This window comes from Pteropus medius, unplaced genomic scaffold (assembly GCF_902729225.1).
Source record: "Pteropus medius unplaced genomic scaffold, Ma_sr-lr_union100, whole genome shotgun sequence".
Classification (NCBI taxonomy): Eukaryota; Metazoa; Chordata; class Mammalia; order Chiroptera; family Pteropodidae; genus Pteropus; species Pteropus medius.
Genome location: NW_024350926.1, coordinates 10,072,114 through 10,090,146, shown reverse-complemented (window position 1 = coordinate 10,090,146; position 18,033 = coordinate 10,072,114). Strand labels below are relative to the sequence as shown.

At 44.8% G+C, this 18,033-nt stretch overlaps 1 protein-coding gene across 1 annotated transcript in view; it reads right to left on the bottom strand.

Moving 5' to 3' along the window:
- The window catches only part of STMN2 (stathmin 2), a 36,928-nt gene extending 20,805 nt beyond the window's left edge, over positions 1–16,123 (bottom strand). Inside the window, exon 1 of the mRNA XM_039841923.1 lies at positions 15,994–16,123. Within this exon, the coding sequence (XP_039697857.1) occupies positions 15,994–16,012 (19 nt within the window). The 5' untranslated portion in view covers positions 16,013–16,123. The remainder of the gene's footprint in view (positions 1–15,993) is intronic.
- Positions 16,124–18,033: the final 1,910 nt, after the last annotated feature.

Genomic DNA, 18,033 nt, shown 5'->3' with positions numbered 1-18,033 from the left:
AGAGGGGGTGTTGGAGGAGCTGAGATCCAGCAGGAACCGAGGGAGAGACAGGAAAAGGTCTGGAAGCAGCAGAAACGGAGAAAGAGCAGCACAGGTCCGTTCCAGGCGTGTTGCGTGCAGGTGAGGCTCAGCAGTGCCCTTGCTGGTTCGGCGCGGATGGGCGCGTGTCCCTCTGGGGACGGGCAGAGAACTCGTCGGCAGAGCCATCCTCCAGGGACCTGTGGTGCTGCTTTCTCTTCGCGCTCAGGTTCACTTTCTTACATCTGCCTCTTTCTGCACACGCCAGGGACTGGCTCTGAGATCGACCAGGCTCTCCTGTCCCCTGTGACTTACTTTGGGCGCCCACCTTGCCAAGCCGCTCGGGAGCTCAGACGGTGCCCTCCTTCACTCCCCGCCCCGTTTCCCTTCCTCCTTCAAGAGGCGTCCTGAGCAGGTGACCTTGAAGGACATTTTACCACTGTTGGTTGTCACCAGGACGAGTGATGAGCAGGTGGGGATAGGGAGAGGGGATTCTCTCACCTTTGTGGATTCTCTAATTAGTATGATTAAGAAATTAAGAAAAACGGAAGAAAAACGATAGGTATAATGGCACTAACTTGTGGGACAGTATAGACAGATGGTGGCAGAGTAACATTTGACCCTCCTAATAACATTTGCCTCTTGGCAGGGCCTTCTGATGATTTCTGTCGCCCAAGGGGGAGCGAGGATGCAAACTCAGGAAGAGGCAAATTCTCAGGAGACTGAATTGTGCGTTATCGACAGGCGCATCTTGTTGGCCAGCTAGAAACAGAGTCAAAACTTGGATGCCTTAGAGCTACAGAGTGTTAGATTGGGAGGGTCCTACGAGGTCATTCAGTCAGCTGTCCACTCAACCCAGCACCCATTTTGCAAATGAAAGTGGCCCACAGTGGGCCAAGTCACATGTGCCTAGTGACAAAGCTGGGGCTGCTGGATAAAATGCAGTAAATCAGTCTGTCTCAAGGTTGCCAAAAGGCCTTCGAGCTGTACTTGGGGATGAAGTCCAGTGTGTCGGAGGGCTCACGTGCTTGGGTAGAGGAAGGGGTGATGGTGGTCAGAAACGGCTCTACACTCAGGGTTGCCAGATTTGGCAAATAAAAATACAGGACACCTAGTTAAGTTTTAATCCAAATATTGCGTGGAACAAACTAACAAACATTCTTGCTTTTCTGAAATTCAGATTTAACTGGGTGTCTTGTATTTTCAATGGCAGCCAGAGCAAATGGGCCCGGATCGAGAAGACTGAGTGGGGTTGAGGAAGGCAGAGGAGAGGTGTATATATTATTGACACGGAAATGGGGTTCCAACAAGACCACGTGGAAGGAGCTAACGGGTAGGCCACCGCGTGCATGTGAGTGACAGCCCCGCGGAGCGTCGTTCACTCCCTGGTCTTTGTGAATGGCACGGTCTGCCCTCCGAGCGACAGCATGGCCAGAGGCCATGTGTACTGCAGTAGGCTTTTCAGGACTTAGGTCCAGATAGTAGGTCTTCCTGTTGGTCAGTCAACTCTGCTCCAAGATTTTGGGTAAGATGTTTGGAAATCATGCTCCTGTGAAAGGGTCATGACTTAAAACATTACATTTACATGAAAACAAACATGGATATGTTTTATCCAAGAATGTCAGAATATCATGAATCTTAAACATGTAAACTTCAAAAAATTTGACCTTGAAAGTTTAGTTCTGAGTCGACCCTTAGGAACACTTTTGGGAGAGTTCAAGCAGCACAGTGGTGGCCGTGGGCTGGTCGGCCGTCAGCCCCAGTTTGCCTGCACCGTTCAGGTTGAAGTCCATTATCAACGTCCCCTTGCACCGTTGGAAGTTCGGTCACTACAGTCATCGTGGCCAGAGGGAGCCACTGACTATCTCCAATGGGGGTGGGGCTTACAGGACGAAAGCCTCGTCTTAGATATATTTGGCCATTTTAAGCAGGAAAAAACCTGTAACCAGGAGACATACTTCGACAACTGAACGAAGTTCGGATGGTTTTGGGGTGAAGCTCTGGGAAATGGTGGTGCAAAGGGAACAGGGAGTGCAAGAGGCTTTGTGAAAGAAGCATCCACGGGAAATGGTAGGAGTGTGGGCCAGGACAGAGGGGGGGGGGGTTGGGGGAGGAGAGATCCTGGCAGGTGCGTGTGTGGAAGGAAGCTTTCCGGGAGGCGTGGCCGAGACGAGAATCCCACAGGATGAGTTGGCCTTGGAAGAAACAAGGGCATGGCTTGGTACTGAAATTCAGATAATTTGGATAAACTTTCATGTGTAGTAAAAAAAAAAAAAAAAAACCCAAGCAAATGCTAAGGCTATTAGAAGCAAGCTGTAAGATTTCGCTATTGATATTTCCATGCTAGGAACTGACCATCATCCTCTTCACTGGGTTTTGGAAGTCAGCGTATATGAATCTTTTCTCAACACCCCAACACCAAGCAGAGTTGTGTGCATGTTTGTAAGGATGGGGGAGGTGACGGCCTATTCCATGTAATCTTTTTCATAGTGGATTACATTTGTTATTAACTATTAATGTTTGCAAGTAAGTGTATTTCTCTAATGAATTTATTTAAAATTCAACTCACACAATGTATAAAGATTCTATAGTAATGGTCACTTAATGACGTATGGCACCAATGGTTTTTCCACTCTTCGATTGGCTGCCTACAGTGAACTACGAATAATGGTAACGGCTGCTGTTTGTTGAGCACAAGCTAAGCTACCCGCATGCGTCATCTCGTTTAATCACCTCGACGGCGCTGGGAGAGAGGTGCTGTAACTAGTCCAGGTTTACGATGAAGACTCAAGTGGAGTGACTTGCCCGGCGTGTGATGGGTCCTAGCGTGTGCAGTGCAGTTTGCCCGGCGTGTGATGGGTCCTAGCGTGTGGAGTGCGGTTTGAACGTAGGTCTGTCTGCCCTGCCCTCAATGCCATTCACTTCCTCCAACAACCTGCTCAGATGTGTTACACACACTTCCACTGTCTCCATGTTGTTTCTGAGGAGAAAACAATGTGTGTTATTACTGATTTTTAAAGTGAAGAATCCAAGACTTTATCTCTTCCCATTTTTCTTTGGTATTTGTTGTTTAATTAATTCGCACACGTGAGTTACTGACTACATGGCTATAGGTAAGTATAGGGGTTTATGGAAAGAAACGTTTTTTTGGTTTGTGGATTTTACTCGGTGCAGTAAAATGGCTAGAAAACTCGGGAGTTTCTCGAAAGGAACTGAATGCACATACTCTTATTATGTGAATAAGTGTATCCTTACATATTTATCTCACAGCTAATGAGATAAATAGAGAAAGTGGCAATTATCTAGGTACTTTAGGAAAAAAAACACTTTTGTATCAGTTATTTGGATATTTTAAGAATGATAAATTTTGGCAGGCAATTACCGGAATTTTCCCTATTTTTTTCTGTTTGTGTGTAAATCCAGGCAGTGTTTTTTTTTTCCTTTAAGGAATAAAGAGTGGTTGAAGAGGAAATATAATCTATACCAGAGATTTAATAATAGATTAGATCTTGGGATAGATTAAAAAGGCAGAGAGATTGTCTTTATTTGATAAAATATGAATAGACACACACATAATTATTTCCCCCATTCTTCTAAATATGTATCATAAACTCTAAGCCCTTTGCTCAAACTTCCAAATATACCTTAATTTTATACATATTGTTTCAGCAAGAAAACAATGTATATTATTCATGACAATATACCCCATTATTTTCGAAAGGCCAAATAAATAAAAATAAGTAGCTTAAAAAATTTTTCAGTTTTCTACCTCCCTTGGCTCGTGTGAGAACGAAATGAGTTCTCATACTTACCATTTTGTTGTCATTTGAAATCAGCAGTATCATAGAATACCTTCTGTTTATTCATTCTGCGCAGAATTTCATTTGACTCCTCTAACGCTGTGTGTAATGTGCATTAATTAGACTTCCTGCTGACATGGAAAGATAGTATGGAATGGGCTACTTTGGGAGAAAATGGTTCATTGTGTCTGTGTGGCCTCTGTGTGGTCTCTATTCGACCATAAGAACAGACACTCAGAGGACTGGACAGCTGACCGTGGACTTGTTTTGGACGGCTCTGCCCAAAATCACCCAGGGTCTGTGAGCACGTCCCCTCCCCCGCTTTCCTTTCCCTCACTTTCCCTGGCTTCAATACTCAATTTGGATTCGACCTAAATTTCTTCTTTTGAAAGCCTCTGGGCAGAAAGTATAGGATCAAATCAGATGATCTGTAGCATGCAGGATATAGATGCCTTACACTTGGCTTTATAACGCTTAGATTTGCATTGGTTACTGAGAGATTTCATCAAAAAAGTTTCTGTAACGAAGCTCACTAATTTATGTAAACATTGACTGATGGCACCTTTTAGGGAAAAATCTGTCATTCCCAGGTGGGGGCGTCTTTAGGATCTGGCAAATCGTGGACCTCGTTGGCAGTCTTCATTGCTGGTGCCAGGGTTTAAAAACCAGCAGGGAATGGGAGAAACGGGGTCCTCTGTGACCCAGTTCTAAGGACCTGAGACTCACACCCACATTTAATCTCCACTCTCCTAATGGTACCCTTCCCTCTCCCTGCCCCCGACCCCATTATCTGAGCCTTAATGTAGATGGGGGACCAATGACCTCTTAGCTCTGTTTTGGTGCCTTCTTTATATGTGTCGTAAGTTAAGCTCCCCGTATTCAGTTTAATCTGATTTTGACCACTTCGTGTGTGTATGTGTGTAAGTAATGTGTCTGGCAGTTTGATTGCTAGGGGGACGGGTCCTAGAGTCTGAGGTCAGATTATTTTCGAAAAGTCCAATCTTTCGTCTCAGTTAGAACTACTCTGGGGCGCTCTACCACTGTGATTTTCTTCTTGAAAGACAAAATAGACTAAAATGATTTTATTTAAAACACTTGCATACTACTAGGTTGGCTTGAATTTGGACCCTAAAAAACTTTGGTTGATGAATATGGAATTGAAGATTCAACATTTAAATGGAAAATCTCAGATCTTTAAAGACATGTTTTAACATCTTAAGAAATCACTGATATGAGGTGATGTTCTAGATATTTCTGCTATGATGATGTCATGTCATTGGTTTAGTACAACTATGGATTCAGTTGGCATTCATTCTAGTCACATTCCCCGCCCCCAATTGTGGTTTCTTAAGCTGCAATGAGCGGGGAGGTTTTGAAAGATTCATGCTTGATCAGCTGAAGCAGCATGCTTTTTCTGTAGGCTAGATACCAAATCAAATAAAGGGACCTTTAAGCTCAGAGCCACACAACAACCCATCACTTGGTTTTACAGAAACATATGAGGCTCTTAAATTTCAATTAGATGATTCTTGGCAAAGCCGTGGTGACGAGGAAAAGGAATCGGTTGACACAATCCGTCCTCATGATCAAAATTGTAATAAGAACAGGAAACTGTACCAACCCGGGACCTCGTCTTACTCTTGGTGCCTGTTAAAGCTCCTCTGAGTTTAATGAGATTCCACTGTATCAGGCAGAGCCTTGTCCTTTTTTCTTTCCCCCGATGAAAGAAATTTTTATAGTGTCCCATGGAGACCAAACTACACTGTGGTTCACAGAAGCCACGGAAGCACTTTATTCTGTCTAGATTTTAAGATTTTATCACCAAGCCCAATTCTGGGTGCTGAGGGATGATGTTTTCTTAAGTCCTAAAATTACTAGGTAGTAGTAATAGGCCTAAGATGACAGCTAAATTGGTTGGGATGTAGATGAGACAGAGCCAGCAATGTTTTGGTCATCAGGGATAAGGGTGTTGGTTTCCTCGCTCACTTTGTGTTAATGTGTGGAGTTTCTCCAGAAAATAACCCCTACCTTCTACCTCACATGGATTTTAGAATTAAATTTGACCGTGACTTTGTATTTATGTCTTTGTATTGAATGAGGTGGTATAAGACTACATATGTGGTGAATGACCTATTATGTTTTCAGTGAAAGCAGGAGCTTTCAGAAATGGAAGACGCAAGACATTTATTACAAGTACAAAATAAAGGAATTGTAATAGAAGATTCAGATGACCTCGTTTCAGTTAATGGGCCTGTTGATGGTTCCCTTGAAGGGTTTAAGTCCTGAGGGGACAGACAGTAAATTCAACGGGAACCCTCTAGTCATACACGAGACGGGGTTGCCAGTCTTCAGATAGTAGAATATGCTAATTTATATAGAGCATTGAGAAGCACAGTTGGATTAAGCGGGAATTATGCAACAATTCGTGTGACGAGCCCTATCAGTTATAACCTCGTTCGATTCCTCTGCCAATCTGAAAATTTGCTAAAAATTCAAAGCATATTTCTTGAAGAGTTCGCATATAAACCTCTCCGTCCTTGGAGTGGTGTCAAGTTTCTTTGCATTAGAAGAGACCCATATTGTCGTCTTAGTTCTGAGTGTGTCTTTCAAAATCCAAATGACTTACAATAGTTACTAGCTTCAAATGTGAATAAAAGAAGCATTTATGTTTGGTGTTTGTGCCACATAACACTTGTGAAGGTTCCACTGCATTCTAGTCCATTCTGTTGAATACAATTCTCACCTGGGTAAGTCTCTTATATCAGGCTTACAGCAGTCTCCCTAAATGCTTTCTTAGGAAATAAATAATGATGACTATTTCAGGCAAGGTCCACAAGAGCCTCATGTAGAGAGCCAGCATTTTGTTTCCAAAAATCTAAAATTCTAGAGTCTCTTTCAGTGAAACTTTGTAAAATGCACAGCATGTAACATTTACTCAATAGTGCCCTACAAGCTGGATTTTCAACTCACATTCATTCGAGTTCTGTTCCAGGCACCCACTCACACCTGTGCGGTACATGCTCGTGTAACACGTGTAGTGAGCAAAAACTGAACGGTCAGGTAAATTTTTTCCCCCTGAACAAAAACAACCCTCAGGACTCTGCGAGTTACACTTAAGTAATATGTCCTACAGCCATTTTGCGTCAAGGAGACTAGAATGAACAAATATCTATTTAAAAAAAATAAAACATAGAATTCCCCCTTTCCTGCTCTTTGAGAGACCTTGTCGTAGATGTCTACATTTTAATGCTTCTGGAATCATTTTTATTTGTACTGAATGCGATGCGTTTTGTGTTGATGAGCCTTACTGGGTAAGCAAGAAGGGTTAGTTTTATTGAAGTTGTATATGTATGTGAAGTAGAGTGAGATATGAAATATGAGAGAAACATAAGATGAGAAATAAATGCAAAAGGAATGTACTTTAATTCTGGCGTCACCCAGAATGCATCTGTCTTAGAGATCTACTATACTGGCACAGTGTCATAAACATGTTAGCAGCCCTCCCTCTACCACAAAAAATTATGCAGTAGCGATCACTTCCTGAATTCCAAGTAATTTCTAGTAGATGTGTTGTTACTTGTAGAAATTCACAAAATGTAAGAATTTCTTACAACATACGCAGATATCGAATCCTTATGTGGTATGCCTAAAACCGTTATATGTCAATTATATCTCAATAAAAAAAATTTCGATGTTTAAATTAATATTTTTATTTAGTGTTTTCATTATTCACCTAGGGAGTCTGGAAATAAGATTAACGTTTTTGATGACAAAGTGCTGAACGTTCAGTCACTTGCTTAACCGTCTCAGGCCTGTGATATAGGCGGTCTTTCCCACTTCCTAACGAGAGAAATGGTCTAGAAACGCTTTGCCCAGGCTTCCGTGGTGACCGGTGACCGGTGACCGGTGACGGTAACGGTAACACTTCCTGGCCAAGCATGTTTCGCGGAACCTACAGTTCTGCTTTTACTGTTTTTCCTGCGATTTGGCACCCTTTGAGCTCCACGACAAGTTGCTTTTTCTTGTCACACAGAACTTTTTTTTTAACTTCCGGTGGCAGCTTTATCCCTGGCGCTCAGTGCATCTGATCATTTGGTCCCGGGTTGCTTTGGCCAAGCGGGGCTTGGGCGGTTGCCCGGGGTGCGAGCTCAGAGGGCAGAGAAAGTCAAGGAGGTGCTGGCAAGGGGGAGACGGAGCCAGGAGAAAAATCTCTGGCTTGTGAACCCGCTCACGTTTTCTGTTTCTGTTCTCTGAGGCACCCAGCTTTCTCTGGCAATTCTCTCAGCTTGGTGGCTGCCATCTGGGGCCACCATGTACCATCTTCCCTGAAGGAAGGCCGGGTTGGGGAAAAGTTGGTGGGGACTGTGATAAAACTTCGGGTGAGTTAGTTGCTTCTTCTTGGCCAGTGTTAAGGAAAAGGAGAATTTTAAAGAAGAATATTAAGTTTAAAGTCCTAAGCACAAGCCCTTTAAAATATCAGATACTCTTATTGGAGCTATTTTACTCGACTTCTATTTCAATTTTTATCATTTAGGAAGTGTTTCTCAAAAAGCTAATGACTCAGTTTCTGGCTGTGCTCCTTGCTCCCTGTTACTCATTCTAAGTGCATATACATTGTTTTTTGTTTTGTTTTTTTTTTTCCTGAATAACATATCCAATCATTCTAACGGTAATTAAAAATGCAATTCTTTGCATTTATATAGTGCCTGACAGATACGAATCACTGTCACATGTTTCATTTTAAGACAGAGTAACATGTATGCTGTGCCCAGGATTATGTGAAAATTAAAAAAGCTGCAACAGGTGAATATATTCTAAGAACTAGAAGGTCAATATAGATAGATCATCATGCTATCTAATTTTTCTTTTGAACATTTTCCAATCTTCTGCTCTTTTCTTAATTATAAAAGGAAAGAATAGATGTGAAGTAAAATGAAAAGATGTTTTTTAAAGTGACAGGAGTCTCGGATCATGTAATCTGTGCATCGGAGGACTAGAATTGACTGGTAATTTTTTGTGTTTGAATAATGATAATAAGAAGGATGCTAACTGGCACTTCTCAGACAAAGTTATGACTTCGATAACAACAGCAGATATTAGTGTCAGGGATGAAAAAGCACTGTGCTGTAGTAAAGACAGTTACGTTCTCAAGAAGGGTCCTCGGGAGCTGGACTCCAGCCTCAGTTCCTCGGCCCCGAGATGGTTAGTGCCCCTCCCGTTAGAATCCGAAAGGGGTGACAGTGACATCCTGTGAGATCCTCTCAGTTCTGCAACAGCCAATATATCATAAGTCAAGCTTTATCATGGGAGTTAGGTTTCTGTACGCTAGGAAGCCTGTACTGACAGATTATGTTAGGTTTACTGCGAGCAGTCTTGCTGAATGGGAATTATACTTTATGGCTGCAGTTCATAGGGGAAAAAAGCTTCCGGAGGAACAGAAAGCTAACTCAGATTTAAACTTTAAAATGCTCTCTTATACAAGTATTTGCAGGAGTAGGTTTAGATACATTTCATCTGTTTTTTTTAATCCCGATGTAAAGGCATACGACTAAGACCAGCATGTGTACATTACTGGTGATCCGTTGTCACACTAAGTACCTGGTGTACTTACTCTGACGTCAAAAGTATAATTGTTGCAGAATAATTGCCAAACAAACACTCTTACGGGCATCGCTTCTGCAGTGATTTTGGTTAAAAAAAAAAAAAAAATCAGTCCCAGATAATGCTATTTTTTATGGACTATACGAGAACTGTGATTATTAATTATATGAGGGACCTTGTAATTTTTCAAAGTATTAAATATTTTCATCTGGAGGTCAACAAAATTACAAATGAGAAAAATCTTAAAATGTTTGTTACGCTTTTATAATATAACGCGTGGTTTCTTAAGTACAGTTCCCGGAGAAGCTATATTTCCAGATGACTAGCAAAATGATTGCCGAGATGCATTAATTAACCTTTACATTCACATAAAAGTGTTTCGTGAGAACGAATGCACACAGAATGTTATCTTTAATCGTGGCTAATAAAAATGGGTTAGATAAACACAGGTTTTACCACTGCCAACGTCTCCTTGACAAACGACAGGCTGCGATTCCTTTATTAAGAGACAATTAAAAAGGTTTCCTGGGGGGATCAGAGCCTTCCCAGAGATCTCTCCTGCCTGCCTGCCCACCCGCTCCCGAGGCGGTAAGATGAGGACAGTCTATTTATGAAATGTGGATGCCTGGGATGTCTATTTCTTTTAGTTTTAGATTTAGTTGATGAAATATTAAAGTTAAATGTCTAGGGTCTATGGAAGGAGCTAAGGATCCATTCTGAAATGTGTTAAACGTGATGAACCCGATGAAATGAGTTATCCCCGCCCCCATTGAAACTGGTCCTCGGAGTGTCCACGGAGATCCCTGTCCCCCGACTAGAAACTGGTCCTAGGAGTGTGTGTCACGGAAGTCCCTGTCCCCACAGCCCCCGAAAACTGGTCTCGGTGTTATTGTGTGTCCACACCGGAAGTCCCTGCTGCATTCTGAGCTGAACCGTGTGCTCCACATGTTGCGACACCCAGGGTCTTAGAGCCCTCTTTCCCCAAAGCCTAAATCCTGGCAATTGTTTTAATAAGTCCCAGGTGAGCTATTACAACTAGTCATCAGTTTGAAGGTATTTCCTCTTCAAGGTGAGTCTGTGCTCAGAAAGGATGAGACCATCTCAGGTCTGTTGACAAAATGGTGGCATCACAAGCTTGGCACCCACGGTGGGGACACCTCACATGGAACAGGTGTGAGAGTATCTGGTACTGGTTAAAGCGCAGATTCCGGAGCCAGGTGGCCTGGGCCCAAATTCTGGATCTGAGTAACTGTGTGACCTTGGGCAAGTAAGTCCCTTCGCTCCTCATTGTCCTCATCTGTAATAGGACCTCCTTTTTAGGCTTATCGAGTGATTGACACAGCTACTATTTATCTGTAAAGGGCTTTGTGCCTACCATGTAATATAAGGGTGAGGTCACTTCTTAGACATTCTGAATATTTGTCTATGCCAGAAAAATTATTCTTGAAAGAAAGCAATGTCACAGGACAATCGTTGATTAAAGGATCAGTCAAGAAATTTTTTGCTCAGTCTTCAAGGTCCCCAGGATAATGTTTTTGTTGTCCCCAAACAAGTTATACATACAACCCCAACAGACTGCAAGGACTAAAGATCTAAAATACACAGTATGTCTTGCCGGCTGTGTGGCCAGTTTTATTTGGGACTATGATTTTAGGGCCCCATTTGGAAAATGTATATTTAATTTGAGATCTTTCATGTAGTACCAGTTTTGTGGGGTAGCTTTTACAGAAACGTGGTACTGTTTGCACGGTCAGCCACCCACAGCGTGGGAGCACTTACATGTCTGCTGACATTCCTCAGAGACCCATTTTCCCCCTCTTAGTTGACTTTCTTAGAAAGTATCGCAAAAATGGAAGTACTTACTTTACTAGGTCAAGTAAACAGAAAACATACACATAATCCATTTTCAGATATATAGCCATACTCAATAAATTATTAAGAATTTCCTCATAGTATCCAGTAAGATATTCTGGTAGAAAAACTTGGTAAGTCTGGGATATATTGAAAGGCGGCTTAGGTGCTGTTCAATCCTCTGTTTTAATTTCTTCAGGATGCGGAGTGTTTGCACTGAATCAGCTGTATGGTAAATGAGCTTACAGACTTTTGCATATTATCTCACAGCTGAAAAGTTCTGAGTTGGACCCTTTGTTCTGCACATTGTTTGTCACAGGAAGCTAGCAACACTGATTTATCAGTCCTTCTCACCGATCAGATAAACAACTGAATAAGCAGATAAAAAAAAAAGATTTTTGTCAAAATCTAGTATTTGAAACTGGGTTTAAACTAATCATCTACCTCTTTAGAGAAACTGATTGCCCTCTAGTGGGGGAAAAAGTTAATACAGACGCCAAGGTTTCCAGTTGAGAGAACTGGGAGGGGACCAGCCTTGGTTCTGGGAACATCTGGGTCACCGGCTAATTTGTATTTTCTCCTTGTCTGGCAAGTGTCTTGCATTTTCTCATGTAAGGTCAGAGATCCTGTGACTACAGAATAATGTGTATTTTTCCAAGACCAAAGAGGAAACTGGCCTTAGCTAGAGTTAGCTATCAGCAGCCGAGGGGGGTGGGGTGGGTGGGGGGATGGGGGGTGGTAGCCACTCCTAAAGCAGGTAGCCACCTGCTGGGAGGCCGGCTGCATCCAGCCCGTGTGGGTATGAAGCTACTGGGGTGGAGTGGGGCACATAGTCCTATTCTGTTGGAGTGAAAAACAATGGTGATTGATAAACCAGGAATTTTTCTTAAGATGGCCTGGAATCATCCATGAGAAATAACCCGCGTTAAATATGGAATTGATCCATCTTCCATTTAATTTTTAATTGTACAGATTTAACTTAAACTCCTGACTGATAGCAACTCCTAGATAGCCACAGTATTAAGTAACTATTTTGATATACATTATGGGGAGATAAACTACTTCATCGTGTGACTCGGCTCTGGCATTCTGAGAAGGCATTTCTTAAATCGGAGTGAAATGTAGCCTACTGCAGCATTTGCATCACTGAGAATGAGCTATGAGATGGAAGACATATTGTGCCAAATGCTCAAATGCTCATTCTACAATCAATCCATTAGTAATTAAAAAAAAAAAAACACAAAAGTAAGTAAAAGCGTTTTTAATGCAATAGACAAAACCCTGCTAAAAATGATAATGACTAGCGGCAGAAGCAGTTGCCCTGACGATGAAAATCTTCCTCTCCCCTACATACTGGAATAATTCACCGCGAACCTGTAAATCACGTCACAAAACCACTGTGAATTTCGACTAACCAAAATTCTAGATTTTAATAATGCAAACCATCCGATCTTAATTATCATTTAAAAATATACTGTACTTTCTTGCAGAGAATTTTAACATGCATGGACAAACACCACCAGTGTATTAATTTATACCATCATACTATCCATCTGTGTCGGGCTACACTGGGTCACGTAATGCTTACTGCATGTTCAGCTTACCCACCTGGCATGAAAATATGTATATCTGATTAATTGATAAGCTACTGCTGTTTCTTTTGGTTATATCCTGAAATCCTGACCAAAGCTTGATCTTCTCACTTCTAGTTATTCATCCACTTAGAATGTGCCTACTTCATTAGAGAGGGTAATGGGGAATGTTCTCATGCAATCATGTTGAATACAATAATTGTTTAATGAATCAGGAAAAAGCACCCGCCTTGGTGATTAATTGATTTTGCTTCACAACTGGAATGATTTCAAAACCCATTATTTTAATATTGCAGAGGTTGTGCTTCTTTTCATGATTTGCAAATGCAGCTGACTTATGGCAGAAAGGACCCTTGCATTTGTCGGATTTGGGGTGGGACTTTTGTTACTGGCATGGTGGCTCTGCCATTTCACCAGCTATGTTTCTGTGTAGAATTGAGACCGTATGGAGAACCAGTAATTGGAACAGTTTTTTTGGGGGGGAAAAAAGTTAAAATATTGTGCATAACCTACATTTATGTATTTATAGATATAACCTTATGGAATGCACGCTGACGATCATAATATCTCAATTAGATGTGTATATAGTCACCCATTGCACCACAGTTCTCTGCAGAGAATTTTCCAGCAATCTTTAAGCACATAAGCCCTGCCCTAAGCAAGCACCTGCACATGTATCTGACCGACATGATCATGCACAATCTGGACAAAACCTAAAATATATTTGCTTTATAACATAAAACGAGCAATCCGAGACGGAATTTGGGGGCCGGGGGTGGGGGGAGTAGAAAGCAGAAGCGTAAAACAGGATTAGTCCTTGACCAAATGCAATCGTTCAGACCCTTTGAACAAATAAGGCCACGGAGGCATGAAATAGTAATGACAATAACGATTTGAAATAATAACAACCCTGATGATGATGGTGATGAGTTCGTAGCCCCCGCCCCGGCAGCAAAAAACCTCAGTGCGGGAGCAGAGCGCGGAGCTGGGCCGCCCCTTCCTCGGTTCTCAGAACCTTTCTGGACCTGCGGGTGAACCGCGAACTGTGGGACGTGGGGTCGCTCAGGACACTGCGCAGAAACCTGTCTCCCCGGCTTCACCCACGCGGGCGAGCGCGGGGCTCCGCAGGGCGCGGCGGGGCTCTGCAGGGCTGGCGGCGCTCCACCCGGCCGCCTGCCACGTGCGCCCCCGCGGGCTGGGAAGGGTGGTGCCGGCCAGGGCGCCGGAAGAGCCGCGGGCCCTCCCAGGGAGAGTGCCCAGGGCGTCTCCATCCTGGGAGGACCGAGGTTAGGCTGGGCCGGGGCTGCGGGGAAAATAGCCCCAGCTCCGCAGCTCGAGGTGAGAAAAGCCTTCCCGCACCCCGGGGCGGGGGTGTCACCTCCGTGGTCTTGCTGCGGCTGGGGTGGGGCCGCGCCTTTGTGTGGCCCGGCGGGGCTCCAGCCAGCCTTTCTGCAGAGCCGCCGGGCGCCAGGATGCAGAGCCCGGGGTTATGCACATGAGGGGAGCAGAGGGGACTGTGGGGCTGGAAAAGGCTCTCGGACTGCAGACCCTCAGCCAGTCCCCTCTCCCCGCCAAGTCTCGGAGCCCAAGGTCTTCCCAGCTCTGCGCAGAGGGTGGGGCCGGGGCGGGGCTGCCCGGGGCGACTGAGGCGTCGCCCCTTCCCCGCACCAGCCCCCAGGACCCGGCCCCTCCCTGCCCGCCCAGCCCTGGGCCACCAAGCGCGGAACTAGGGGGCACTGTGGGCGCAAGGCCGGGCGGGGGCGGGCGGAGGGAGACGGAGGCCCTGGATGCGGAATCTCATTTGGGCTGTGTCTCCACTGTCTGCCGCGCAAATCTAGGTTGAACCTATGAAAACTGCCGATATTTGGCCTGTCTGACCTACAAAACGGATATTTCACGTGGCTCAATCTAAGACCTTGACCTCTTTTGTAGCCGTATTATAATGTATACACATATCCAGAAGCTTTTCCTCAAAACGGTCAAATCAATGAGTTGAAAGAAGCCTTTATGCTCATCCGTGCCTAATCACCCTATGCAATGTGCTTTTGGAAAGAAAAATGTTAACACACTCAGCCCTGTCCCCTTCTCCTCCCCGAAAACAGAACAATGAGGCCAGGGTGGGGATGGGGGCGAGGGCGAGGTCGCCCTCCGAAGCCAGCGCTGGGAGTCAGGAAGCTAAGTGCGGGGCGTGGCGCTGTGTCTCCCCCGACCCCGCTGTTCTCCTGGGGGTCGCGCCGGTGCTCCCCACCCAGCCCCCTTTCAGCCGAAGATGCTGCGGCAGGTGGGGGTGCGGGGCGCCAGCGCTGCTCCGCTCCGCGCAGGGTGGGGCCGTCCGCATTGTGCTCTCCCAGAGCTGCAGGTGCCTCCCGGGGGACCGTGCGTCCTCACACAAAGAAACCCCACCCCAGCGCCAGCAAAGCCCCTGTCCCTCCACCCCTTCCACTGCGCGCGCGTCCCGCCCCTGCAGCTGCCCACCCGGGCCCTCCGTGCCCTCCCCCCACTTCCCCTCCTATCCCCTCCTTCCCTAAAACAAGGTGGGCCCCCACCCCGCCCTTAACCTCCAGGACCAGCGGTTCCTCCCGCAAGACAATGCCATCAAATCTGCGGTCCCCGCCCGCTCCTCCTCGTCCCCACCCATCTTTCGAACAGCCTCGCTGGGACCGCTTTGACTTCGCAATTCTTTCTCCTTTCTCCCGCTCCACTTTCTCTCCCTCATTTTCTTTCTATTTTTTTTTTTTAATTGAAGAAATAAAGGACGTTACAAAGCACTTTCCAAAATTTCTTTGAAACCCACTTAAGGCAAACAAACAGTAAAGATCCCCTCCCCCCCCAAGGTTGAGCCTTAATTTTAAATACGGAAACATAATAAATTCCCTTACCCATGGGAAGGCAACTTACCTGATGCTACTTTTAAAAAGAAATTCTTAGCGTTAGGTTTCCAAGGACCCATCCCTCTTTGCCCTCCCCAAATGCCCAAAGCCACGCCGTCTTTCCTTGCTCCTATGTTACCATTAGCGCCTTTTTTTTTTTTTTCTCTAAAAAAATATCTCCCAATGCTTTCAGAGCTCTAAGAGAGAAGGTGCGGGTGGGCTCCAGGTCAAGCGGAGGGAGAGCGAGGCGCGCCGCCTTACCCATTGCTGTTTTAGCCATCGTAGGGTTGTGCAGACGCTGAGCAGCGGCGAAGGCGGAGGGTCCAGCTACAGCAGCCGAGAGAGCGAGAGAGAAGACTGAATAAGGCACTGAGTCTGCAGAGTGGGACCGTGCGAGAGAAAGAGCAAGAGGCAGGAGCCCATGAATAATTACCACTCAGAAACGCAAGCAGATTGGCTCCCAAGGTCCCCTGACATGACTCCTGCAGAGTCAGAATCTCCAGGCATTAAATATTGATTGGCCAATGGTGCTGGAGTACAAAGTACCACAATGCAGTTTGAAATGGAAATCAGTCCTTCCCTGGCAGCTCCCCCCGTTTTGGGGGCCTGGTAGTACAGTCCAAGTAGAGTGGAGGCCTTAGCCCCAAGCTTCCCAGGAGCTAAGAACAGGCTCTACGCACCTGGGAGCCAGGAGGCTTTGACTCCATTCACATGTTTCATTGCACAAATAGTCACAAAAAAGGGAACGGATTCGGAGGCCTGAGAAGTCTTCACGGCGTGCTGGCTGTTGGAAACATCTGTTTAAACATTGTTTTCACTTGCTCATCTTTTCTCTGTCGCCTTTGGCCCTGTCTTGAGTAGATTCTAGTCTCCCCAGGTGGCCCCACATCATCTATGGCGGCAACTCAAGTAGAACTGCTTTCTTGTCTTTTGTCTCCCAGTGCAGCTGGACTCAGATGCCTCTTAACCACGGCAGAGCAGGGCCTGGTGTTTTCTGCTCTTGGCACAGCTATAGGGACGAGTAGTTCTGGTGCATCTAGGGACGGCGAGGAAGAGGATGAGAGTTAGCCTCCTGCGCCTGTGTCCTGCCCATCTGGTAACCGGGAACCAGGTTGACCTGTTGCTCTGGGCACTGGAGGGGCCGCAGGTGTGTGGTTGTCATGCTGCCCTGGAAATGTGAGGTTGCGTGGGTTGAAATCTGAATGACCTTCCCAGGTGTCTAAGGAGAACCCTTTACACTGACAGCTTCGTGAAGATGGAAGGCAAGCTCTGGAGCGTGATCGTTTTGAGGTCCAGAGACTCCACTGATACAGGCCAAGGAAAGACGTGTCGAAGTGACTGGTTGAGCGACGTGGTGCGTGAGGATCTCTGAGACCAGTTGCAGAAAGTGACTTTTCATTACGAATGAGGCATTCATTAGTTCATTCCTAATCACTTAATTAAGGCCATTCGTTAATTCACCGGTTCTCACTTGACGCACATAAATATTCATCGAGAACTTACCATGTGCCAAGCTCTGAGCATATAGCAGTGAGAAAGACTTTAGGACTTGTCCTCACGGAGCTTTTAATCACTGACAGTGCAATACTTCTGTGACTTTACCGAACCTTCCTCCTATGGAGATCCACTTCGAAACTGTGGTTTTGACATTCAAAAAATAGGCAAAGATTTGCTAATTCCGTTGCATTTGAGCTAAAAGAATAGCACATTGTTGAAACCATGAACAGGTACAAGACCTTGGCAAGTTTTTATAGAAATGATTAGAATTTTTCTCATGAATGAAATAAGCTCTTAGCAGCTTTTTGTCAAACCACATTTCAAAATTTCTTTCTAGTCTCATGAATAATATGCATTTTTGAACGCATAAAACCATTTGAAAAATAACAGGGCACTCTCCTTGGTGCTGAAAACAATTTCTTCACCTCCTGTTAACTTGAAAGACATTTTAATCCCATGGACATCTTGCTGAATGATAGAAAGCTACTGATAGAATGATAGAAAGGAACTGCATCAGTTCTGATATGCTGAGTCATTGGAAAAAATAAAAGATAAAGCGGAAATCAGTAAAATGATTTCTTGAAGAGGAGGATTATAAATTATTTTTCCTGTCATTGTATAGGTCTGCGATAACGAAGCAGCAAGAAAACAATATGGAAGTTGGCAGGGTCTGGAAATAAATAACCATTTTCTTCCTCTCTACAGTCATTTCCCACTTTTAATGTGAGAGCTGATTCCTTCTCAGCAGAGTAGTGACCAGTCAGGAATGAGGAATCTGCAGCAAGCCTGTGTGACTAACATCTT